We start from the raw sequence: 25,909 nt of genomic DNA on the forward strand, positions 1-25,909 counted from the left end.
TGCCTGAACTGCTTGATGAACTTGCAGGACCCACAGAAAAATGACTGCTGAACTAACCTAAAGGTGAGATGGTTCTTTGGGGTTCCTGCTTCAGGAAAGAGTCTGCCAGACATTCTGTAGGATACAGAAGAAAGTGACTGACAAACTGCCAATATAGGCTGAACTGTCCTTGACATTTCCTACTTCGTGGAAAAGTCTGTCAGATACTATGGGCCTGTAGGCTGAAGATGGATGCTCCAGTGATAGAGAACTTTGGGTGACTGTCCAGGAAGTGAGATGCCTCTGTCAATTCTATAGTTTTGGAAGTTGCTTACAATACACTTCCTGTTTACTTAGGTAATATTATGTCCTTTTGGGCTCTTTGATGGAGTTGAAGAAAAGATAGTTACAATTATAGTTTTCTTTAGTTATGATAAAAGATAAAATAGATATCAATATTGTAACTATAATTCTTGCTTGATAATTCCTGACCTTGATGAGACCTTGAACTCCTTGCTCTTCTGCCTCATCTCCCAGTGCTAGGATTGCAGACCTGTGCCACCATGTCTGGTTTGATAGCATATTGATAATACAACTAGATAAGGTCAGTGGGAGATAGGAAAGATAAGGCCTCACTTCCTTCATGCATATGAATGTCACTAAATCCTAAACAAAGAAAATTGAACAATCTATTAAAAATCTAGTCTGTGGATAGGCCATGTGGTAACATCCCTGCCTAAAGTGTTCAAGGCTCTGGGTTTCTTCAACAGCAACACAAAAGTCTAATGTGACAAGCTGGGTTAATTCTGGGAACAAAAGGATGGCATCACAGTAGAAAACCTATGAATATATTTCATTACATTATAGGGTTGGTGAAACATATTTGATGAAATTACAAGTTCACTTATAACAAAAGTTCTTTACAAAGGAAAATAGTAACAGAAAGGAATTTTCTTTTTAAATTTTTAAAAAATTTATTATGTATATAATATTCTGTCTGTGTGTATGCCTGCAGGCCAGAAGAGGGCATCAGGCCTCATTACAGATGGTTGTGAGCCACCATATGGTTGCTGTGAATTGAACTCAGGACCTTTGGAAGAGCAGGGAATGCTCTTAACGGCTGAGTCATCTCTCCAGCCCCCAGGAAAGAATTTTTACACCTGTCTACTAAAAAACAAAAATTATCTTTATTATTGCATACGTGCATGTGGTTGTGTGTGTGCACAAGGGCACATGTGTGTACCTGTTGTAAGAATATACATTTATGTAAAGGATGACATACACACGTGTTACAGGGCATGTTTGGAGGTCGGGGGAGAACGCTTGGAGATGGAACCCTAGACATGAGGCCTGCAGGATGTGCCTGCTCAGAGTCAGGTTGTCTCTCTGCTGCCTGGCCCACCCTTTAGCTCAGTATCATTCTTCCTCAACCTTCTCTGTGGTGAGACTACGGGGTACACACAACCACACCCAACATAAATACTAGTTATAGTTTCAAAAGGGTTAGAAGTCATCTCCCTAAAGAAAAAAGACAGCAAGGGTATTTGCCAGCCATCAGTCATCCAGAAAGCTGACTAACGTATATCTCAGATCATCTCACATGGTACCTGTCTCCCAGTTGATTTATATGTAAAGTTACCTCCTGTGTTGAAAACAAGCCCATGAAAGATGCCCTGTGTGTCAGATTACACACGTCTCCTGTGTACTTTAGCATCAAAGTCATCATGTCAGATGTCCAGAGAACCTGTTTTCTTTCTTTCTTTCTTTTTTTTTTAAAGATTTATTTATTTATTATGTATACAGTGTTCTATATGCTTGCTGGCCAGAAGAGGGCACCAGATCTCATTACAGATGGCTGTGAGCCACCATGTGGTTGCTGGGAATTGAACTCAGGACCTCTGGAAGAGCAGTCAGTGCTCTTAACCTCTGAACCATCTCTCTAGCCCCCGAAAACCTGTTTTCTGAAGGAACATCAGGGATGGTCTCTTGAAGTAACTTTACAAAATAGCTTTTTCTTGCTTATTGGAGTAATGCATCTATATTGTAGGGAACTTGAAAAATTCTAACTCTAAAGAAGATAGTCACTGTATCTTTTACATTTAAATTTTATTCATCCATTCATTCATTTATGACAGGTCTTACTATGTAGCTTTTGCTGGCCTGATGTAGACCAGACTGGACTTGAACTCAGAGATGTGCCTGCCTCTGCCTCCTGAATGTTGAAATTAAAGTCATGCACCACCACAACCAGCACTTTTTCGTGTCTGGATGCTTTGCTTACATGTATGTCTGTGTACCACACCTATTCTTGGTGCCTTCAGAGACCAGAAGATAATGTCATATCCTCTGGAATTGGAGTTACAGATGGCTGTGAGTCACCATGTAGGTGCTTGAACCTGGGTCCTCTGGAAGAGGAGCCATTGCTCTTAATCACTGAGTCAGAGATACTCATCATCAGGTGGACTTCCTTACCATGTGCACATTGGGGCAGTAGGGACCGCAGTCCTTCGGTATAACCCTGTACCTCATTACCCTCTCTCTCTCTCTCTCTCTCTCTCTCTCTCTCTCTCTCTCTCTCTCTTTCTCTCTTGAGACAGGGTTTCTTTGTGTAACCTTGGCTGTCCTGGTACTTGCTCTGTAGATTAGACTGGTCTCAATCTCACAGAGATCCTCCTGGCTCTGCTTCCTGAGTGCTGGAATTAAAGTCACACACCACCACCGCCACCTGAATCATTACCTTCTCTTTAGGGGAACATTTCCTCAAAGGCATACTTTTCAGAGGTCACAGGGGACTAAATATCAGGGAAATTTCCCTACCATTGAATTTCTAGGTATTTTCTGTGGTGGTATCTCTGTGCCTACATGGTGCGGGAGAATTATCTATATTCTGTCAATCATGTATTTTAATAAAACGCTGATTGGCCAGGCAGGCAGTATAGGCGGGAAAGCCAGACAGGAAGTAGCGGTGGAGCAAAGAGACTGGGAGCATTCTGGAAGCAGAGCTTCCTCAGCCACTCCTGTACAGACCACCGAAGAGGCAACATGTAAGCTGTCACAATGAGAAAGGTACGGAGCCATTATGGCTAACATAGATCAGAATAATGGGTTAAGATAAGTTATAAGAACTAATAAGTAGCCTGACCTAATGGGCCAATCAGTTTATAACCTTATGGAGTCTTGTGTGTGATTTTCCTTGGGACTTGCTGGCTTGTTGGGGTACTGGGCGGGACAGAAACCCCAACAAGTCGGCCCTCGTGTTACATATGGTGCCCAGACGTGGATAACTGAATCCACAGAAAGCTTGAGAAAGCTTGGGAAAGAATAGAGTAAATCATGCCTTCTTGGTAGCAGCAATATCTCAGGTCTGCTCTGCTTGCTAGAGGCAAGCAAGTGCTCTCATCTAAGAGAGGCTTCCTGACTCAGCTTTAGCTGCAAAACCTTGCAGCTCATTAAGAGGTCCTGCCACGAAACACTTAAATGGTGTTGGTGAAAAGCTGAACGCATGCTTTTCGGGTTTTCAGCAGTAGCAGGAAAAAAGCTGTGCTGTTTTAAAATGCCGGCTTTCTGGGCTGTCCTGCCAAGGCAATCTCTGACTCTTTCAGGCAGGCAGTCCGACTGAGTGTGGTCTGTGAGCAGAATGCTGCAGCTTGCTTGCTAGCAGGGACCTTGAAATGCCACAGAGTTGTGGCAATAAAAATGGCTTCAGCAGTACCTCTGCCATGAGGCTGGAAAGCTAAGAAATGGCCTAGATCCAGCCGTCAAAGCCATGGTTTTTAGACTCATGTGGTAAAAAAAAAAAAAAAGAGAGAGAGAGAGATACAGTAAAGAGAGGTTCAAAGACGAAAAAAACCTCTAAATGGTTTACTATGTGTTAAAAATATATACAGGCTAAAGGTTAAAGTTCTTAGGGTAAAAAGGGAAGAAAGAGAGTAGTTGGGTGTGGTAGAACACATCTTTAATCCCAATGCCTGGGAGGCAGAGGTACGTTGACCTCTGAAACTTCAAGGGACAGAGGTAGAGATTGACCTCTGTGACTTCAAGGTGTGGTAGCACACGCCTTTAATCCAATGCCTGGGAGACAGAGACAGACAGATCTCTGTGAGTTCAAGGTGTGGTAGCATACACCTTTGAGCCCAGCACTGGGGAGGCAGAGACAGAAGAATCTCTGTGAGTTCAAGGACAGCCTGGTCTACAGAGTTATTCCAGGACAAAGATATATACAGAGAACCTATCTCAAAAAGCCAAAAGTTAAAAGTAGAAATTAAAAAAAATAGAGGTTAAAATAAAGCCACGTAAAGATGGAAAATACACAGAGAATCTTGATACTGTATGCTATTATGCTCTCTTTAAATTGTTTGAATGCTGAGGAAGGAGCAACAGCTGCTAAAAGATATTTGCTTATAAATGCTGCAGAATTAATCCAAGATAGGTATTTTGAAAATACCTTGGCTTCAAAATTGAAGTCAAAAGGTATGTTACTTTGGAGAAGAGATTTTGCTTTTGTTTCCACAGAAAATGAGAGGCTCTGGATTTATTCAGAGTTAAGAAAAATCATCTTTGACCAAGGGAGACCACCTGAGCAATCTCCGGTAGGAACAGATGATCCGGATGTCTGAGTTCTTGAACAGGTTCAAGACTGCTGCCTGAGATGATCAAGACTCACAGGATACTTCAGTCAGGACTTGATCATAACTCTAAATTTTCTTTAGGTCCCCATAAGATTATCAGCGCCCCCAACCAGCAGGAAGTAGCCTGAAATACTACGCCCACATTCCCAACAAATGGACTATGGGTATTTGCCTTTGTTTAAAAAAAAAAAAAAGAGGGAAATGGTGCGGGAGAATTATCTATATTCTGTCAATCATGTATTTTAATAAAACGCTGATTGGCCAGGCAGGCAGTATAGGCGGGAAAGCCAGACAGGAAGTAGCGGTGGAGCAAAGAGACTGGGAGCATTCTGGAAGCAGAGCTTCCTCAGCCACTCCTGTACAGACCACCGAAGAGGCAACATGTAAGCTGTCACAATGAGAAAGGTACGGAGCCATTATGGCTAACATAGATCAGAATAATGGGTTAAGATAAGTTATAAGAACTAATAAGTAGCCTGACCTAATGGGCCAATCAGTTTATAACCTTATGGAGTCTTGTGTGTGATTTTCCTTGGGACTTGCTGGCTTGTTGGGGTACTGGGCGGGACAGAAACCCCAACAAGTCGGCCCTCGTGTTACACCTACACACCTTTCTAGGCCTGGTCGCTCCAGGCTGGAGATGACCTTTTCTCTGACCTTTACTCAAATCCTTCTAACCATATTAATTTACTTTGGCTGTGTCCCTGTGCCTTTCCCTTGCTCAAACTTCTAGTTTCATTAACACATAATCAGTAGAGAAGAGCAGCAAGAGAAGGAAGACATTAGAAATCAAGCAGGAATCAGAGGCAGGGGCGGTGTTAGTTGGTCTTTTCTTCTAGCCTGACCCACTCAGCGGCTCCGTTGCCCCCTTCTCCCTCTCTTTTCTTTCTCCATAGCCTCTAATTTCTCGTCTGAACAAACCACTCACGATAAGGAAATTCCAGGCAAGTCTGATGGCTTCTGTGGCAAAAGCACTTACAGAAGCCTAATGACCATTAGTTTGATCCCCAGATCCAAACTGTCCTCCATAGGTGTTCTGCCTTGCGCACGCATGTGAGGAATATTCCTTTACACTGTGTGAATAGATGTCACTGTGATTGGTTTAATAAAGAAGCTGACTGACCAACAGCTGGACAGGATAAGGTTAGGCAGAAGAGCCAAACTGAGAATGCTGGGAAGAAGAAGGGTGGACTCAGGAGTCTCAAGCAGATGCAGAGAGAAGCAAGGTGGACACGCCGTGCTGAGAAAACATACCCATCCACCCAGCAAAGCAAAGATAAGAAACATGGGATAATTTAAACGTCAGGGTTAGCTAGTAACAAGTCTGAGATATTAGCCAAACATTTCCAATTAATAGTAAACCTCTGTGTGGTAATGGGATCAGTTTGCATGACAGAAACTTCGGCCTATGTGTGCGTGTGCATTCATATGCACACATATGCAAACATTATGCATGCACACGCACGAAACCACATTCACATTCACACCCACAAAAATAAAATTTTTGAACTAAAAAACAGAATGCTCACCATAGCATCTCTATGTTCTTGTACTTTGTCTCTGCCTGTGGCTGTTTGGATGGCTTCTTGATCTTCGTTGACCTGTGTGTGTTCATGTCATAATCAGACTGAGGGCCTTTCTGGCTCAGGGACACATGTCTGTGAAAAGGTTCATTAAAGTCTTGCAGATCCATATCAGAAAGCATGTAGAGGGGTTGCTGCTCATACAAAGATCTTTTCTCGTCTTCATGTTTGTGTCCTCTTTTTTTATTAGCATTCAGCCCCGAGACAGAGTTTTTATACAACACCCTGTCAAAAGTCTGCTTGGGTGGAACGAATGTGTTGGAGGTGACTTTGGGGTTGTGGGCGAGTGTCTGGGAGTCCTGCAAATCTGTATTCGAAGAATTCATATATGTGGCCAGGCCATGCTTTGCTGAGGCATCCATTGGCTGCATTTGGTTTTGTGGTTGTTGGAGAGGATAATTCTGATGTTTTTGACTGACAATGAGATCTTTGGTCCCAAGAGACTTCAGGCCATTCTGGCGTTTCTTCTGTTTCCGAACCCTGGCCTTGCCTGTTCTCTTGGAAGGTTGCTGCCCATTGGCTGTATCGGAGGACTGACCTCTTGGGACACTGCCCGATTTTGTATCTTCATATTGAGACAAGTGTTCTTGGTAATTCTAAAAAAGAAATTATAGTTAAGGTAAAATTAGAAGGTGAGTACTCTTCATAAATTTTCAATTAATTCTTTTTGTTTTTTCTTAATGGGAGTTGAAACTTCTAAGAAAGTGGCCCTGGGTTGCAAAGGAGAGAATCCAGAGAGTTCTTTCCTATTGCAGGTGACTTGGGCGTGAGCAGCTAAGGAAATGTAAGATTGTGAGCCCAGAAGGCGTTTGAGAGCTTAAAACGGCCTCTGTATTAGTTCTCTGGCAAGCCATATGGAAAGGTGTCACCAAGCTGGGAATGGGAGGGAGCTAAGCTTTACCTCCAAAGAGATGCACAGAGAAAGGACATGTATCTACGCCAACAGGTACAGGCTATGCTACTGAAGCATTTCCAAAACCCCACCCAGAAGACACCAGAGGTTTGCCTGTGCCACGCAGGTCCAAGTTCGATATCAGCCCATCAGCTCTGTATACTCACACAGGTCAACAGCTAGAAATGATCTCTTTTGTCAGATGAAACAAATTAGATCGTATTCAGAGGATTATGAGAGAGCCGGGGCTGTGATAGGACGTCTATGAAACCGCAAGGCTTGTTTTGCTTTCTGTTGCTTAATATAGCCTGCACTTAGGCAATCAAACATCTGGGGACAGGGATTGGGGCCTCAGAGCCATCTCCATGATTTCCTAAGTCCAGTAACAACACAATGTACTCCCAGGACAATAGATACACTGTGTCACTGTATTGTGCCCTGCGGCCATTTCAGAGGATTTCCTGAGGAATGGAGCACTCATTTCTTTGTGAAAAATGAGCAGGGTTAAGAGGCCTTTGGAAAGAATGATTAACTGCTTATTGAAACAGTAAGATGACCGTGAGCATCAGTGTGTTATAGAACTGCACTGTCTTTGTCCCTTTCAGAACACACATGTAAAAAAGAGCCCTTCATGACCCATGTCTACGCAATGTTAATTGAAAAATGCAACCATTAGGCCGTTCATTGGAGGCCAGTGAAAATACTCAAACTGGGCAAAGCATGCCTTTTCTTGATCTAACTAAAGATTTGCTTTAGTTAGTTGGGAAAAAAGAATGCATCATGATAATATAGTTTTAGGCTTTATTTCTCTCCCCTGATACACGCTGCAGGCTGACAATATGAGCCTCTGCCTGCTCCCAAATAATAATCATGGTCCCCGATTCTAATAAAACCACATTAGGATGTCAAATTTAAAGTCTGCTAATGCACACCAGTAATAAAAAACATTGCTTGTAACAGCAGATTGGTTAGATAAAGAATGACGTTGTTTGGAATGTAGCACATTTTCTTTTGAATTTGAGCTGAGGATTGACCAGGCTCTCATTGGCGCTTATAAATTTTCAGTTTTCAACCACAGTTCTCTCCCACCTTAAAAAACTGACAAAAATACCAAACACCTTTCCTTAAACATCCAGGTAAGATTCTACATGGTATATCAAGCTGCATGGGAAGCGTGAGCCATGACTCTCCCAATACAGACTCCAGGTGTGTTCTTCTTTGTAGTGGCCCCTCAAAACTGTTCAAGATTTTTTTTATTACATTTATTTGTGTGCATGTGCACACATATCCATGTGGCTGTACTCATGCTATAGTGCATGTGTGGCATCGGAGGACACCTGCAGGTGTCAGTTCTCCCTTTCCGTCTCGTGGGTTCCAGGGCTAGAACACATTCATATTGTCATGCTTGGTGGCAAGCACCTTTGCTTGCTGAGCCATCTTGTTGGCCCGGAAACTGCTATTTTATAGTCTCACAGGTGTGTTTCTGAAACACAGTGGCTCTTTTCACGCTGTCATCCTGTTAGTTAAGGTTGAACAAGCCTCTCTTTGCTATGATCTATAAACTCTAACTCATACTTATCAATTGCAGCATTCTTTTCAACGTTTGTTCAGCCTTTCGCTCTCTGGGGGACTAAAGGACTAACTAGAAACTTTCTGCTGTCACCTGACTTATATTTCCCCAGTTTTTTTTCCTGTTTATTCCCTTCAGAAAAAAAGAACAACCTCAGGAGAACTTTCTTTTCTGGGGAAACTATGTCTGACGTTCTGGTTACCACGTGATTCTAGTCATGTTGTTACCTTTGTTGCTGACGATTCAGAGTGCAGCGGCCCTCATCATAGGGTGCTTTGTCAACAAAGGCCAAAGACTCATCATTTTACCAAACCTGAGTTGTCTCGAGAGTTAAATCCTCCAGTTAGGTAGACATAAGTGCCCAGAGTGGGCATTTCAATGCTCAGAAAGGAAGACATTGATGGGCTGATACGATTCCTCTCACCTCCCAAGTAGCCTACTTGAGATCTGCTGCTGGCTGGAGATTTATTACCCTACAATTGAGGCATCAGGTGTCACTCTTTAGGTGGTGAGGCTGGAGCTCCCTGAAGTTAATATACAAAGCCATTCTCAGGCTATTTAATCTCCATCAGCGCGGAAATCCGCGACTTCATTCTAGTCTCACCAGGATTCTTTTGTTACCCACGCTGGCAATTGGTATACCCTCCATGCACTCTGACTAACGGCTTAATGGCAGTAGGTTTGCATGCCTCATGTGGAGTGTCAGCACTGGGAAATCTCGAGGCCTGACGTTGAGAAGGGGGTGTTATAGTGAGACCCGTCCTTAGTCATCTGTGTCCATGCACACCGCGCCATCCGCTAGCTCCGTGAGAGGCGCTGTCTGGCTGCTTCTGTCTTGTGGCTCATGTGTCATAAGCAAACGGCAGAATACACACTCTTACTAACTAGATGCTCATCTCCTCTAACACAGAGGCCACTGCTGCTCTTAGCTGCCCCGATTGGGCCCTGGGGTCCTGGAACTTGTGCCTAGGCTCCAAGATCACCTTTGACCCAGACAACTTTCTGTTGTATTATTATCTTTCTCTTTTGTGTTTGCTAAAAATCAAATGTGAGCTTGGGCTCCACATTGTATTTAATATTATTAAGAAACAACTGACATGAATTGTTAACTAAATCCCTCATTGTCAGCAAGGAAGAACTCAGGGCAGATAAACAGAAGCAATACAGAGCAAATGCATAGTTCTTTGGGAAGGTGGGGAAAGGGTCACAGGGGCTTGACCATGACGAGCTAAGGGCTCCAAGTGACTTTTTATGATGCGATCATTGGTGGTTTTGTTTTGGGTCTGGGAAGACTTCATTTCACTCTCAGGACACCTGGAAGGCTCTTGTGGCCAGGGATATACTTCCACACACTGCCCTGAATGGCCCCGGAGCAACTGACGCCTTCAGTTTGGGCACAGCCATGAAATGGGACTTATGAAACCTGTGGAGACCCACAGGAGAGCAGAGGATGGTGTAGGACAACACGGCCTGAGAAAAGGTCCACAGAGAAGGATTAAGTAGGGAGTAAAGATCTTAAGTAGGCACAAGAATCTGATACAAAAATCATGATGAAGCCAATGCTCTCTGGCAGGTCCTGTCCTCCACATCCCACTGCCAAGAGACACTTCAGTCCTGTCTTTTCTACTTGTTGATGTGACGTCCCTGACACTGGCTTTCAGGAAGCTCTGGGGGAGTGACTATTTCCTTATTTCAATTCTATCAGCAGCCTATAGACCTGGTGAGGGCAAGAGAGGGTTTGGGATGTCTTATCTTTTCTGATGTCTCTGATGCTTGGATGAACTTTAATGGTTTTAACTTTACAGTTGCTTCATGTGTGATTTTAACTGGCAATTTCAAAAGACTCACCTCTTGCCCCCCCCCCCCCCCCTTGAAACAAGGTCTCACTATGTAGCATTGACTGGCCTGGAACTTGCTATGTATACCAGGTTGACCTCAGACTAACAGAGGTCTGCCTGCCTCTGCCTCTAAGTACTAGAATGTTGAAATTAAAGGCATGCCACCATGCTCATCCTTTCTTAAATAAGGGGTGGGACCCGATCCAAGAATGACTCCATATAATTCCATGCACTGACTCAGGAAAAAAAATCAGTTCCTAATGATTTTTCTATTTCTTCTAGAAATAGTGGAACAATTACCCCTGCCTTTAAACCACTTATGAGTGCCACGGACAAGAAGGATACCATCATACTAAGTTACCAGTTGGTAAGCTTGAACATTCTGGAAAGAAAGCTTGGTGAGGCTCTGAAGGATTCCATCAGCTTTAGGGACAGTGTCACCTGAGTCTACTGGGTGGCGATTAACTCCCAGAGGAAACATTATTTCCCCCCTGCACATCTCTCATCCCTTCCTTCTGTGAGAGGTTTTGGTCTCTGTGTGCTTGGGGTGTGAAATGAGGGTGTTCTGGGACAGGGGACCTTTTAAAATGCAGGTAGGGTTGCTGTCAGAGCAAGCAGGCAAGCTATGGCACTCCTTGGCAGAAGGCAGTCTTTAGCACAGGATGTTAGCTAAGATTCTAGGCACAAAAGAAACCCTTAAGTGACGAGAACCCAGTGACAGACATTGCTCCTATCTAGCAGGATCACTCGAAGCGCACTTAACACACAATCTAGCAGACGACCTTGAGCTGCTTTGCTCTCTGACGCCATTTGTCCTCGGGATCCGCGGAAGTGTCTTCGACTCCTTTGTCGCTCTGGACAGTCATCTTGCCAGTGCCTCCGATGGGGTGGGCGATCTGAGAGCGAAAAGCACATCGCATAGTAAGTGGCATGTACTGCATCCTAAGAGGGTTCGTTTCCGCCCTACAGACACGGGGTTCAAGGCTGCAGTACTTCAGGGAGGGGTTCTAGAGAGACGGGCTTTGTGTCTGGTTTATCTCAAGGGTCCATTGTTCCAGCTCTCGGGTGCTTATGGCAGTCAACCTTAATCGCTGAGGTGAGAAAATACAAGATAAACCATCTCAAAGGAGGAAGCATCTCAAAGGAGGAAGCATTTATTTGGATGCATGGTTGCGGAAGGTTCAGTCCATGGCTACTTAGCCCTGCTGTTTTGGGGCCTGGGGTGATGCAGAATACCATGGTGGGGAGTATAGCATGGAACAAAGAGGTTTACCTTACAGCAGCCAGGAAGCAGGGGACATGGAGGAAGGGGCTAGCGTCTTGCTGTACTCTTTAAGGGCACAACCATATAACTGACTCCTCCCACCTAGATCCTAGCTCCTAAAGTGTTGACCATCTCCTGACAGCACCATCAGGTGGGGACCAAGCCTTCAACACCTGAGGTTTTAGGGGAAATCTGAGATAGAAATCACTAGAGGGACCTGGATTGCTCTTGAAGAAGTTGGAAGCAGTGTTCTCTCGTGCAGGTGTGAAGGGAGAATTGGTGTTTTGAGGCCCAAGCACTCCTTGTTTGAATGTCTCATGCCTGGTCAAAAGACCCAACTTTAGAACAGTTATAAGAACAGGATACCAAAAGTATCAGTTGATCCCAGCAACAGAAATATGTCGATTCCATACCCTTTACTTACAATGGGGAATTTGTTTTGATAAACACATCATAAATTTTTAAAAATGCATTTAATTAACTGTACTGACTAGCTTTTTGTCAACTTGACATAAGCTAGGGTCTTTTGGAAAGAGGGACCCTCAATTGAGAAAATGGGCCTCAAAAATTGATCTGTGGGGCATTTTCTTGATTGATGATTGGTGTGGGAGGGCCCAGTTCACTGTAAACAGTGCCACTCCTGGGCTGATGGTCCTGGGCTGTATAAGAAAGCAAACTGAGCAAGCCAGTAAGCAGGATTATGCTGTGGCTTCTGCTTCAGTTCCTGCCTTCAGGTTCCTGCCTTGAGTTCTTGCCTTGACTTTCCTCAGCGATGGAGTGTGACCTCAGAGTTGTAAGACAAACAAAACTCTTTCCTCCCTATGTTGCTTTTGGTCATGGTGCTTTACCACAGCAACATGAACCCTAACTAAGACACATCCGTAACCAGCTGAACATCACAGCTTAGCCTAGCCTGCTTTAAACGTGCCCACACTGTTGAGCAAAATCATCTACCCGACAAGGCCCATTTTAATAGGCAGGTGCTGTGGTACACATCTGCCATTTCCTTCTTGGGAAGCTGAGGCAGGAGGATGGAGAGATGGTGGGAGGTGGTGGGAACTTTAGGAGGTGGGTCCTAGTTGGAGAACACAAGCTACTGGGAGTGAGCCTTTGAAGGCCACACGGGGTCTGCTTCCCGAATATTCAGTGCAAACAGTATCTCCCTCCATATGCTGCAGCCAGGGTCTTCTGCCTCACCGTCCGCCCAGCACCAGTGGAACCAAGTTACCTACAGAACGAACCTCTGAAACCATAAGCCAAAACAGAGCTTTCTTCTTTGGCCTGTTTTCTCGAGTATTTTGATTACAGCAGTGTGACAACGACAGCCCTCCATCGACTATTTTTCATAACAAGAAATATGTCTCTGAGCTGTACAGAATGGTGGCTGTTAGAATGTCCAGCAGACACTGACTTAAAGTTCTACTGTCTCAGGGTAGGGAGAGAACCTGGAAAGGAGCCATGTCAGCTCCAGGACATCCATGCCAACTCTAGGAGACACTCATCCAGTCTGCCTGCATCTCCTGACCGGCTGTGTCCACTATGGTCTTCCAGGGGTTAAGGAGGAGAAAAAGGAATCTGTTTCATGCATGATGAACAGAGCGTCCATCACTGAGTAGCCTCCGTGTCTGAAATCTCTTACAGAAACAGACACATTTTTTTCACACTATCTATCCCTCTGCTTTATGGAGTAACACAGATTAGGTGAGTCCCCTTTCAGACAGCACATCCACCCAGAAGTCTCTCCTACACACCCGTTCTTAACATTTCTGTCTCAAGATTCCTCAGCATTCTTACCATGACTTGTTACTCTGGTTGGGCTCTGGTGTCTACTGTCTGTTTCTCTACCTGTAAATGTCAAGTCTCTCTCCTTCTGAATGGACGCTATTCATTTTTTCCTGTAACTTTAGGGCTTTGCACATATCTTGTTAATTTTTTTGTGGTGGGCTGTGGAGCGTGGAGTGGCCATGTGCAAGAATGTTGGATCATCGGGAACAGATCTGGTAGGCTCGAGTGCAAATTCTCCCTCGGCTGCTTATGTTTACCAGTAGTGTTCAAGACTAAGAAGGACACATATTTGCTTCCTATTATATGCTAAGTAAATATTTGGCAATGATGACAATCTCAATCTTTTCCATTCCATTTGGCGTCTATAGTTCAAGAAGGAACACTGTGTTTCTTTTAACTTGAGTATAACCTCATCTGTCCCTAGTAAGTTCATGAAATAACTATCAGAATTACTATACACACACACACACACACAAACACACACACACACACACCAGGAAAAAAAGTAGGCAATATAGAAGCTCAAATAATTGAAAAATAATTGAAATTTGAAATAATTGAAAGTTGACCTGGGGCTCTTGAAATGGCTTCGAGGACAAAGTGTTCGCTGTGCACTTGATAACCTTATATGTAGAGGTCAAAGGTGAGCACTGATCTTGCAACCTGACCCCACATGTGTGCTGTTGCGTGCATGTTGCATGTACTCACTCATTGCACACATACACAATAATAATAATAAAGCAGTTGCTCGAGGTTTTATTCCCAAAATAAGGACAATGAGTGTACTATTTGATCACGAATGCTTTCTAAATGGAAGTGATCATCTGCTTTTGAATGAATAGCCTCCTCTACAAGTGGAAGGCTTCATATCATAAAACTGTCTGAAGTCTAGAAGGTTTAATAAAGGTCAAGAACCACTTCCCAAATTTACATTAGGGCTTCCCTCACACAACTGTTTCCAGAAGCACCCTGGATTACAAAATGCAGCAGTTACTGGCTTCATTAGAAAGGTTTTCGTTATATTGTTTGTTTATTTTATTTTTTTATTTTTGAGACAGAGTCTTGCTATGTTGTAGTACAGGCTGGCTTCCATCCTGTTGCCTTGGCCTCCCAAGCACTGGGGTTCTAGGCATGTGTGTCCATCCATGGCTACTGTGTATCTCCTATTAATAGGCAATAATACTGCTTATCACTATTAATTATGATGTTAAGCAGATTTGTTTCAAGGAAAAAACCAACTCTGTCTTGAATGGGAAACGGAGGTCAAAAGTTCTAACTAGGTTGCCTGAGCAGGCAAGGCTACGCTTCTAACCCCAAAGAGACTTAAAATGTCTTCTGGAGGGAATAGGAGAGACGGCCGGTGGGTGGAGCTTCTCCGGCTTTCACAATTCAAAGAGAAATACAGGATGTGCATTAGATAATGGGGTTTATCATCAGTGACATTAATTTTCCATTGATAACCATGCTTACATATTTCTGTCAGAAACTTTACATATTACTAACAGAGCGTTGGCTGCTTCCTTTGCGAGGGAGCGAGGGACACACACGGTCTCTATGCACTCTGTTTTGGTGGAGCTTGGCTGCATCACCCCAGTGAGCTTGCTGGGCAGGTAAAACATACTTCTACATTAGCTCTTTGAAAGTGGAGTGGGACACAACCTCTGCCAGCTATTTTTTCTTTTTCTTTTTCTTTTTTTTTGTGAACCATTCTATTAATACCAATCAAATCGAGAAAATGATCAAATGAAATTGCATTTTGAGCATCGTAAGCTGTGTAATGTCTATTCTGTTAAATTGGGGCCTATAATTGCTTCTGTCCTGAAAAGATACAACAAAGACAGCAATCATGGCATGTCATTATCCCAGACTAGAAAACCGGCCTTTGCAGGGAGGACTTCAAAGGCTTGTGGCTCTCAAATTGCATTTGGCTGCTATTGTTGGAGCGCAGGCAATCTTGATTAGGTGTTTACACTGAGGTAAGGCGCAGAGCAGAGAGTCTGAGTGCCTGGGTCTAGAGCCATTAAAAAATTGTACATTATGTTCCTTGCTTTGAAGTGCGGGTTTGTAGGGAGGAAGGCAACTCAGATTGAGTACGGCTGAGCTAGACAGCGCTGCTGTTTCTCTCTCAAAGAAACACATCAGGTTCTTAGAGAATCAGACAGCGCTGCAGAAAGCAAAGCCAAGGCTTCACCCAGAACTGTGTGACACAGCAGATCTACACAGCACACACGGACACACGCTTCATAAACACGCTAATATCGGACTGCGGTCACTGTCGGCTGTGCCCATGTTGCCCCTTATATCCTGCCTTTTCTACTGTCTGTGTGTCATCTGCCATGGGGAGCTTCACATGAGCCGAGATGGCTTTGTTATGCCCGTTCCTAGTGGTCATGTACTGGCAACTAGCCACACGACCAAACTGAAAAAGCCGGAGTGTCCAATTAAATACATATTATATTTATTGTATGTATGTGTGTGCACGTGTGTATGTCTGCATGCATGCATATGTGATGTGCATGCCACGGTGCATGTGTGGAGGTCAGAGAACAACTGGAGGACTTTGTTTTTCACCATATAGGCCCTGGGTATCAGACTTATGTTGGCAGCCTTGGCTGCGGGCAGCTCTACCTGCTGAGCCATCTTGCCAGCCCAGTGCCAGATTTGTTTTTAATGTCTCATCATCATTCAGACATATCAGGTACTTACACTCCCACTTTGGGCACACCCTCTGGGTGCAGCAAGGGTTTCTTTATTCATTTGGCTAATGAGAGCTAGGAAACATTTATTCCTGCTGTACCCCTGGCATATTTTGCCCTGGGCTGTGCCCATGGCCAGCAAAGGACACCGATTCAGATTCTACTACTGTGAGGTGGCTTGCTTCACTGACACTCAGCATGGCAGCTTAAATTATTGAGGGGTTTTGTGTTTTCAGCTGTTAGAGACAACACATGCCAAAAAAAAAAATTTGATCCTGTAGCCAACATGTCTCCATTCCTATAGAACACCTGAGAGCATGTGTGCTCTGTTTGAACTGGATACTGGGTCCTGTGGACATATATGTACACTCACAGACAGACAGACACACACACACAGACACACAGACACATACATAGACACACACACACACACACACACACACACATTCCTTTTCAGGAGAAGAAAGATTCTGGAGCTGTTAAGATTCCTCAAGTGATCATTGTCTCCCACTTAAAAACACTTCCTTACTTCCCCATCACTCACAATCTTCCCAGGCCTGCAAGGCCTGCACCTTGGGCTCCCAGGCCCTTTTTCATCCTGGGATGCATGCTCCTTTCCTAACACTGATGTTTGTATGGACTGTTACTCTCTGGGCCCGTGTGAAGGCCGGTCTCCGCTTACACACTACACTTCATGTCACTGTCCATACTTATTTATCTTACTTAGGATTGAACCTGCGTGCCAGGAAAGCTAGCTAGATCCTTACCCTCCAAGTCACTTCTTTTTGAGACAGGTTCTCATGAAGTTAGCTGGCCTAGCTTTGAACTCACCATCCTCTTGCCTCAGCTTCAGCAGTAGCTAGGATGACAGGCCTGTACCATCCTAGTTAGAGGACCAGCTTTGGTCCAAATGTAACTTCCTTTAGGAAGTCTTCCCTGGTTCCCAAAGGAGGCAGCCATAGACATGGTTTGTATTTTTCCTTTCCTAATAAGCACCACCCTGTCTGTAGTTTGTGTTTCTTTCCACGTTGGCTTCATTAGGGCTATCGTTGCTGTGATGAGCACCATGATCAGAAGCAACTTGTGTGGGGGTGGGGTAGGGAGGGGGAGGGTTTATTTACACTTCAGGTAATACCCCTTCACTTGAGGGAAGTCAGGGCAGGAACTCAAGCAAGGCAGGATCCTAGAGGCAGGAGCTGAAGCAGAGGCCATGATGGGGGGGAGTTGCTTACTGACTCATTCCCCATGGTCTGTTGAGCCTGCTTTCTTATAGAACCTAGGACCACCAGCCTACAGATGGCCTCACCCACAATGAGTTGGGTCCTCTCCCATCAGTCATTAAGAAGATGCCCTACAGCTGGATCTTAGGGAAGCATTTTCTTGGTTGAGGTTCCCTCCTCTCAGACGATTCTAGCTTGCGCCAGTCCACCCTTCTTTCCTGAAGTTCAAGATGGCAGAACCGAGAGCTGTGTGCAGGCTGCTGTGCTGTGCTGGCCAGTACAGAGCACTGCACATCTGGACTTCCCAGTCGCTCTGAATGTGCCTGGCATACAGATAGATGGTCAACAAACACGACTGGATGATGAATTCGAGCCATGTTGTTCCCTGAGCTCTTCCATCTTCATCAGAATGGATATAGTCACCTCTCTGTTTACACAGACTCCATATCTGCGGGTTCAGCCAGGACCTAGGGAATGGCTCCGTCATAGAGCGCTTCCCTAGCATGCACGAGGTCCTGAGTTCAATCCCCAGTACCACAAAGAAAAAAACCCAAACCAAACAACAACCAAAACCAAAACCAAACAAGTATCCAACTGGCCATATGTTACGCATTTTTAAAAACCGCACCAGCAGTGAGCACGTGTAGACTCAAGCCCATCAGTCCTAGAATAATGCGGCGCAACAGCTATCGACATACTGTGAGGTGACAACGTAAGCCACAGCTGAGAGCCCACATGAGGCTGTGCGTAGGGTTCACACAAACACCAAACCGTTTATTAGATTTCAGTGTCTGAGAAGAGTCCACCACGGATGTCAATGGACAGTTAAATCTACTTAATTATCCAGACAGGTTTGTATTTTCTATCAAATCCAGGCAGACAACTGCCAATAAAACGGGGTGGAAACTAGGGCCTCATCTTCCATCCCACTCTTGTTCACTGTGCCCCAGGGCTGCTAGCCCTTCAGCCCCCGAGCTTCTCATTGTTATTCCCTCTCCCAGGAATCATCTTCCCCGAATATTTGTGAAATTTACCTCCTTATGGCTTCCATATCCTCACAGAGACACTGCTGTAAACCTAGTTTAAATTGGGACTTACCCCCACTATGACAAAGCTTCTGATACTCATTTATCTCTCCCTGTTCCTATGACTGTGTCTCTTCCACAGCCCATCTCTAGCTCCCTCATCCCCTCCCCCTCCCTTCTTTCCTCTTTTATCCTCTTCCACCATAAGAGAACGGGTAGAGAATTTTTACTCACAGCCCCTTGATGGTGGCTGAGAAGTTTTGGACTTGGGGCTCAGGATCGGTGATTCTCAGTCCATGGACCATTTTCCACTGAGTCCTAGCTGTTTACGTCCCCCCCCTCCCCCCCCCCGCCCGGTTCCCTAAGATGTCAGGAGGAGGCACACAGGTAACACAGGCAGTAGCATGACATGACCACAGATTCAGGGCAGCTTGGGTCATTTGACACAAAAGACAAAAATGTCATTCACATGGCTTCTGACTTTGAGTCGAGTTGGTGCAATATGCCCTGTGTAAGACAGCACAGAATTATCCAAAGCAATGGGCACCTTTTTGAATCCTTAGAAGAGACTAATCCTTAAAAATGACTAATTGTGTTCAACCTCTAGTTTTCAGCAGGGTGTGGATAAGCTAGGTGGGAAGTTTTCCTCTGGATGGGTCCCTCTTGAGTCCCGTGGATTAATGAAGTGTCGCTCTAACAGTGCTGAGTGGTGCCCACCAGAAGGGTGCCTCGGAAACGGCTCATATCGGAAAAACTATACAGTTCAATTGGAATTACGTAGTCATAAGTAAGTGCTCTTGTGTTGGTGTAGGACAAAATAAGAAAATCTATTGGTCAATCAATGAGCAGCCCTGGAGTCCCAGCTGGGTAGAAGAGTAATTTCTGCAAGAGCTATGGCGCCAGATCTCAGAAGCAGAACTAGACTGGAACATTCTGTAAGAGAGGAGTCAGTGTTTCCAACCAAATACACGTATAGAAAGATGATCATGATGTAAGTAAGATGAAACTAAATCCGACAGACAGCTCGAAGCTTCTCTTAACTCACGGCCGTGGAGAAGGAGAGCAAGTCGTCATTGGATAGAGTGGCCTCATCACTAGACAACTAAACGCAAACCAAGCATTCAGTACTAAGTACACCACCAGGCCTACGTGACGTTTAGAGCTTCCACATATAGAACGTCACTTGAACGTTCCAACATTCCTGAATCTGCAGAAGAGAGCAAACCTTTGTACTTTCGAGATAAGGTCTCATGTAGGCCAGGCTAGACACGAGATCTCAGTGTGTCTGTGGACGGCCTTGAACTCTTGATGGCTTCTGCCTCCCAAGTGCTAGGAAGACAAGTGTGTACCCCATGCTGGGTTTATACGACATCCGGCATCAACCTGAGCTTTGTACACTCTAGTAAACACTCTGCCCCAGTCCCAGAAAGCAAACATTTGCAGCCTCACTTCCGGAAAATAAAGCCCAGCATGCTTTTGTGATTTGCCAAAGGCAACAACAAATGGCTCTAAAGGTAAAGGAGCGTGGGGCAGCAGGATGGCTCAGCAGGTACAGGGACTTCCTGCCAAGCCTGATGACCTGAGTTCTAGCCTCAGAATCAACAGTAGGAGAGAACCGGCTCGTGAAAGTTGTCCCTTGATCTCCGCATTATGCACTCCATTATGCACATGATTGTATCTACATACATGTGCAAAAACACAAAACGAAACAATAATTGCAGCAAAATAATAGAGCCCCAAATTAATTTGATTTCAAATTACATCGTTTAACTCAATAGACACCTACCTTCTCTCTTTCTCTCCCCACCTTTCTCCCAAATTTTGGACAAAAGAGAAAGTATTTAAAAATTACATTTCTTCCCAGGGTGGTGGTGACTTAGGCCTTTAATTCTAGCACTTGGGAGGCAGAGACAGGCGAATCTGTGAATTTGAGGCCAGCCTGAGCTACAAAGCAAGTTCCAGGACAGGCAGGACTGTTATCACAGAGAAACCCTGTCTCAAAACACAAATATTTTGTTACTGCTTTCTATATGCCAGGGCTTAATTGGTCCATGACCTTGAGGAGCCCACAGTCATGAATATACACACATGTACACACACGGACAGAAAATGGTGCAATACAGCTCTCTGGGTACCATGACAGATGTTCAGGTGTGAGGCAGGAAGAGGGAGTGTTGGTATTCAGGTGACTTCACAGGCAGAGAATCTGGGTGGAGTCTACAAAGCAAGGCAAGCTTTCCCAAGCACAGGCACCAGGAAAGAGTAGTCTGTGAACAGGGAACAAGGAGACGTCTGGGGCAGTGAAACTAGCGGATGACTGGCACACTAGGTGCAGCTGGGGGTAGGGGAGGATGGGAAACAAAGAGACCAAGGGACAGGAGGCCCCAGGTCAGCAAGGGCTTTTCATACCCTAAGAGTCTGAATTTTGTTTTCAAGATTATAGTGGCCATCAGCAGTGATGCACACCTTAAATCCCAGAACTTGGGAAGCTGAGGCAGGTGGATCTCTGAGTTCGAGGCCAACAGGGCTATACAGTTAGACTAAAACCAAACCAACCAACCAACCAAAAATATAATAGGGAAATAACCAGAACTGTAGCCAAGCAGACCTCTGGAGAGGTCAGGTTTGAGGAGGGGAAGTGCTGAAAAAATTATGGCACAAAATTATAATTTAAAATTAAAGCATTAAATACTGTGCACACAATCCAAAGTTATTCATAAGGTCCTTATTTTAAGTCCAAAGTTCAGGTATTCAAAGCGATTATTGAAGAAAGTGCTGTTAGGTGGATATAAGGTCACAAGGTTCACAGGCTAGTGGGATGGCTCAGGGGTAAGGGGGTTGTGACCAAGCTTGACAAGATGAGTTCTTATCCTGGGACCCACATGGTAGAGGGAGAGAATCAAGTCCCACAAGTTGTTCTCCGACCTCCACATGATGCAGTGGCACGCACATGTCTAAGGAACAAACAAACACTTAAATAAATGCAATACAAATGGCAGCGTTCTGTAATGCACGGGCAGAGTTTGATTGACTAGGGACATTCAGGAGAGAATCAACTAAGTGTCACGCACTTGCCCTGAGTATGGGTGTCTTATCTCAAGGCCAGTTGTCTGGATGGAATAAATGGTTGGGGGGACAGCGTAAAGTGAGCTTCTCTGCTCTGCCACAGCCTCCTAACCTACCATGATGACAGGAACCTTGGTTCCATACAAACCTTCTTTCCCCCAGACTGATTTTCTCTCAGGCATTTGTTAGACTATTCCCAGCAGCAACAGTTCTGACTCAGATGAATCTCCTCTGTGGATTGTCTACAACGACGTCGCATCATCCTCAGGCACACCAGGCATGTCCTATCGTGTCCTTGTGCCATCTGAGGGTCTATCTCCTTACTTCTGGGCACTGTCGCTGGGGATAGGAGGAGACCATTTAGAAGGGCTTATCCCCTAAGTGGTTTCCTTTCTTTTCACATGGCAAAAGGAATGTACACACATGTATACACAAGTATACACATGCATGCATGTATACACATTTGTGCACATGTGTGTGCAGGTTTGAATAAATTATCTTGGGTGTGTCCTTTCTCAGACATCATCTACTTTTTAAATTTTTTTTTTTAAAGACAGGGTCTCTCAGTGACTTGGAGGTCACCGATTAAGCTAAGCTGAGTGGCCAATGAGCTCCAGGGACCTATCTCCCAGCACACACTACTATCAGTTCCCCTGCCACATACCGGGGTTCTGAGGGTCAAACTTGGCTTCTTGTGCTTGCTGACTGAATTATCCCCAGCTCTAATAGCCCCCTTTATTGCTGGTCTGCTGTATGTATAAATTACTCAAACAGCGTGCCAACACAGAACTTGACCCCATGTATAAGCATGATAAGGGTTCGAGGGGCCACTTGTTTGAACAGCTTGCAAACACTATACCTAGACCCATGGTTCTCTGACTTCACAACCAATATTCTACTTCTCTTTCCTCCCCTATATCGTCCTTTTCCTCATGCAAGGGTGCTACTGCCAAGGCAGGAGAGCCAACACTCTTTCCAGATCTCTGATCTGCTTGTCCTTCATCCATCCCTTCAGGGGTCAGCTCAAATGATGGTTCTACAGTAAATACAGCTTGTTCAGCTTTCTGTGCAAAAGCACTTGTTTCTTGTCTGTGACACATGGGTGGAAAACAGGCTCCTGGACAGACGGGCATTCTCTGTGTCTTATTTTCTACTGCTTGCCTAGTACGGAGAGGAGAACCTAGGGCATGGTTGTGCTGAGTGAAGACTTGCTGACTGATTGGCCTACTGCTGGTCCACAGACCTGGGCAGTGGCTTCTGTTTGTGCCTTTACATGTTTCTGAGGACTGCAGACAATGGAATAACCCTTCTGTATTTATAATTGTGAAATGCCTGTAATTTCTTTTCAAGATATTAGTAGGAAAGGGCCAAATCACACTGACAAGGCACTTACAGCTCTCCTGAACTCAGGCTAGACCTCCCCTTCGTCTTCAGAGTCTGTTGCGATCAAGATAGAAGGGCAGCTCATTTCAGAACAGTTTCCTTTAGTGGCAGGTCATCAATTTGACTCGGATGCTAATGAGTCGAACAAATGCCAGTGGTCACCAGCAGAGTGGCGGCCAGACGGTGATGCTCAAGTGCCCTCTAGTGTGCGCTGCTTTTCACATCAGTTCCTGGCATCACACCCATGTGCTTAAAGCCTTATTCAAAGTGTGTGTGCAGACGCCTTTAATCCCAACACTCAGCAGGGGCATCTCTGAGTTCGAGGCCAGCCTGGTCTACAGAGCGAGTTCCAGAGCAGCCAGGGCTTCGTGATAGAGAAACCCCGTGTCAAAACACCAGAAAAGAAAGGAAAGAAGTGCGCAGTAATGTGTAACCACCAGTTCTATGGGGATACTGAAGTCAAGGCCAATGGCTTCATTCTGAATTGCATGCAGGCAACAACAACCAAAAAGCAACTTAGGTGACTGTATGCCACTACAAGGAGAGACCTCAGTCAGAATTATTACAGAGTTGATACTGCAAATGACCCTCCCCTTCCCCCCCTTTTTTAGTTTAGGATCATAGGCTTCCCAGGTTGACATGGGATGCCATGTAGCCAATGACGACCTTGAATTCGATTCGTCTGCCTCCACCTTCCATGTGCTAGGATGGATAGCACGTGTGTGCGATCATGCTTGGTCGATATGGTGCCAGGGTCGTGTGCAAGCTAAGCAAGCACTTTACCAACTGGTCCATAGCCCCAGCCTACCCTGATTCACATTTGTTGCTATTTTTTATTTAGTTTTTAAAAAGTTATAATAATGATTTTATATATAAGTATGTTTCAAAACCAATAAACACAGCCGGGTGCGGTGGTGTCTATTCCAGTACTCCAGAGGCAGAGACAGGTGGATCTCTATGAGTTCCAGGTCAGCGAGGGCTAGGTTGTGAGATTCTGCCTCAAAACAAATGTTGAGAGAAAAAAAAAACCCACAGGCATAAAATAGCACAAGGTGGAAAGCTATGCCAATCGCCCCCCACTCCTTTGAATTAGTCATCAATGTGGTGTTCCAGTGTCTTACTATATAGCCCAGTCTAGACTTAACATCTATAGTCTTCCTGCCTCAACTTCCCCATGTGCAGAGATTACAACTTGACATGTATTTTTATTCCTCCTCTTTTTTTTTTTTTTAAAAAAAAACTATATCTGCATGTTTTATTTTTTGATTTTCTCTTCCTGCTGAATCCTGTTAAGTTGACCAAAGCGTTTCAGAATGAAACAGCCACAGTGTGCCCTACCGTAACTTCCTTCCTAGCCCCTCCAAAATGACGGCTATTTGGGTGCTTTCTGATCTTTTGATATCACAAACAAGGCTGGAATGAATCATCCTGCACAGTCGCGTTTTCAAGAGTGCACACACCTATCTTGAACACATTCCTAGGAGTGGAGTATGCCGGGCCAAACGAAAATATTAATTACGAAATCGTATGCTGCGCTGCCTGTGACTCAGGCTCTAACCAAAGCCCGTGCTGTACAGCAGCCTGCTCATTTGATATTCTCAACAACCCTACGAGGAAAAGACTGTTATTATCTCCTTTGTACAGGAGGCACAAAGAGGTTTAATAGCCTGCACAAGGTCGCACAGCCAGCATGGGGCAGAGCTCAGCAACGTGGCTGCTCTTAGGCATTATGCTCTAGCTTCTCCGGGAGTGTAATTGTGTTTTACACAGATGCAAACTGCCCTTTATTCTGGTTATGCCGATTTCTTCTCTTCCTGGCATTACTGTACATTTTCATCAACAGGTTATAGGTGGCAATGCATTTCAATGTCATATTAATTTGCTCCTCTCTTACAGTGACAGATCCTGAGTCTGTCCACACGTGCTCAGTAGCCACCTCTGTTAACTTCTCTGGGACTTGCCTATCCTAGCCTTTTTGTATGTTTCTGCAGTGACTTTTGTCTCCCTATTATTGACACAGAGGAGAATCTCTACATGTGCTAGAGATAGAGTTTTACCTGTGGTATAAATTAGGGATATTTTTTCCTAGTTTGGTTCTCATATTTAATGTTGTTTATAGTTTCCTCTGATAGATGTTTTTAAATATTCACAAAACCAAATTATTAATCTCTAGGATATCTAGATTTTTAAATATTTCTGAGTCTTAAGAGGAACTGCTTATGTTTTTTCCTGGTGTTTTTGATGGTTTAACTTTAATAAAACATTTGACATATTTGAACAGTTTTCTCTGTCATTTACTGGACATTTGGAAGCTGCTTGGTTGTACTTCCTGCCGACTCAAGTAACATTATCTCCCTTCTCAGGTCTTCGATGGGTTGAAGGTTAGAGAGTCGTAGTTACTTTCCTCTTATGACTTACGCCATTTCTAATACAAGACTTAGATTTCTTAGGATAAAATAATCATTGAAACATGTGTTTCTTGCTTAACATTGTTTATGCTGGTTGTAATTCTAATTTTATACTTGATATCTGTTCTTATTGTATATAGTTTTGTACTGGGTTTGGAACTCTCTTATTTAGACGAAAGGGGGAGGTTATGGGGAACCTCTGCAGCCAATGGCCTCTGAGAGGCTGGACCAGGTTGTACCAAAAAGGGAGTGCTTGGATGTCAGTTCTCTCTCTTCTCTCACCTGGATAGCTGGATTTGGCTCCTGTTCCCCATTTTGGCAGAGGACTGTGATCTGTGAGTTCCCCTTAAATAAAGAACCCCTTATTATACTTAATTCTGAGTTAGTGAGGGATTAATTTACTTGTGTTCTCCTTCAGCAAGACACTGACTCAAAATGGAAAGCAATACAACAGTGAAAAGTATCATCCTAGGCTGGGAGAGATGACCAGCAAAAGTCGTTTTAACTCTTGAATTCATTTATATTTTTAAGTAAGCAATCAAGTGAAATTAGAAATTTCACTTGTTTTCTGA

General features: G+C 44.4%; 1 protein-coding gene across 2 annotated transcripts in view; it reads right to left on the reverse strand.

Moving 5' to 3' along the window:
* The window catches only part of Jhy (junctional cadherin complex regulator), a 72,452-nt gene that overhangs the window by 22,206 nt on the left and 24,337 nt on the right, over nt 1-25,909 (reverse strand). For both annotated transcript variants that reach the window (XM_087905540.1, XM_087905539.1), the window contains exons 4-5: nt 11,273-11,386; nt 6,137-6,786 (exon numbers count right to left, since the gene is read on the reverse strand). In XM_087905540.1, coding sequence (XP_087761666.1) covers nt 6,137-6,786; nt 11,273-11,386 — 764 coding nt within the window. The remainder of the gene's footprint in view (nt 1-6,136; nt 6,787-11,272; nt 11,387-25,909) is intronic.

Source organism: Myodes glareolus, chromosome 4, assembly GCF_982192425.1.
Source record: "Myodes glareolus chromosome 4, mMyoGla1.1, whole genome shotgun sequence".
Lineage (NCBI taxonomy): Eukaryota > Metazoa > Chordata > Mammalia > Rodentia > Cricetidae > Myodes > Myodes glareolus.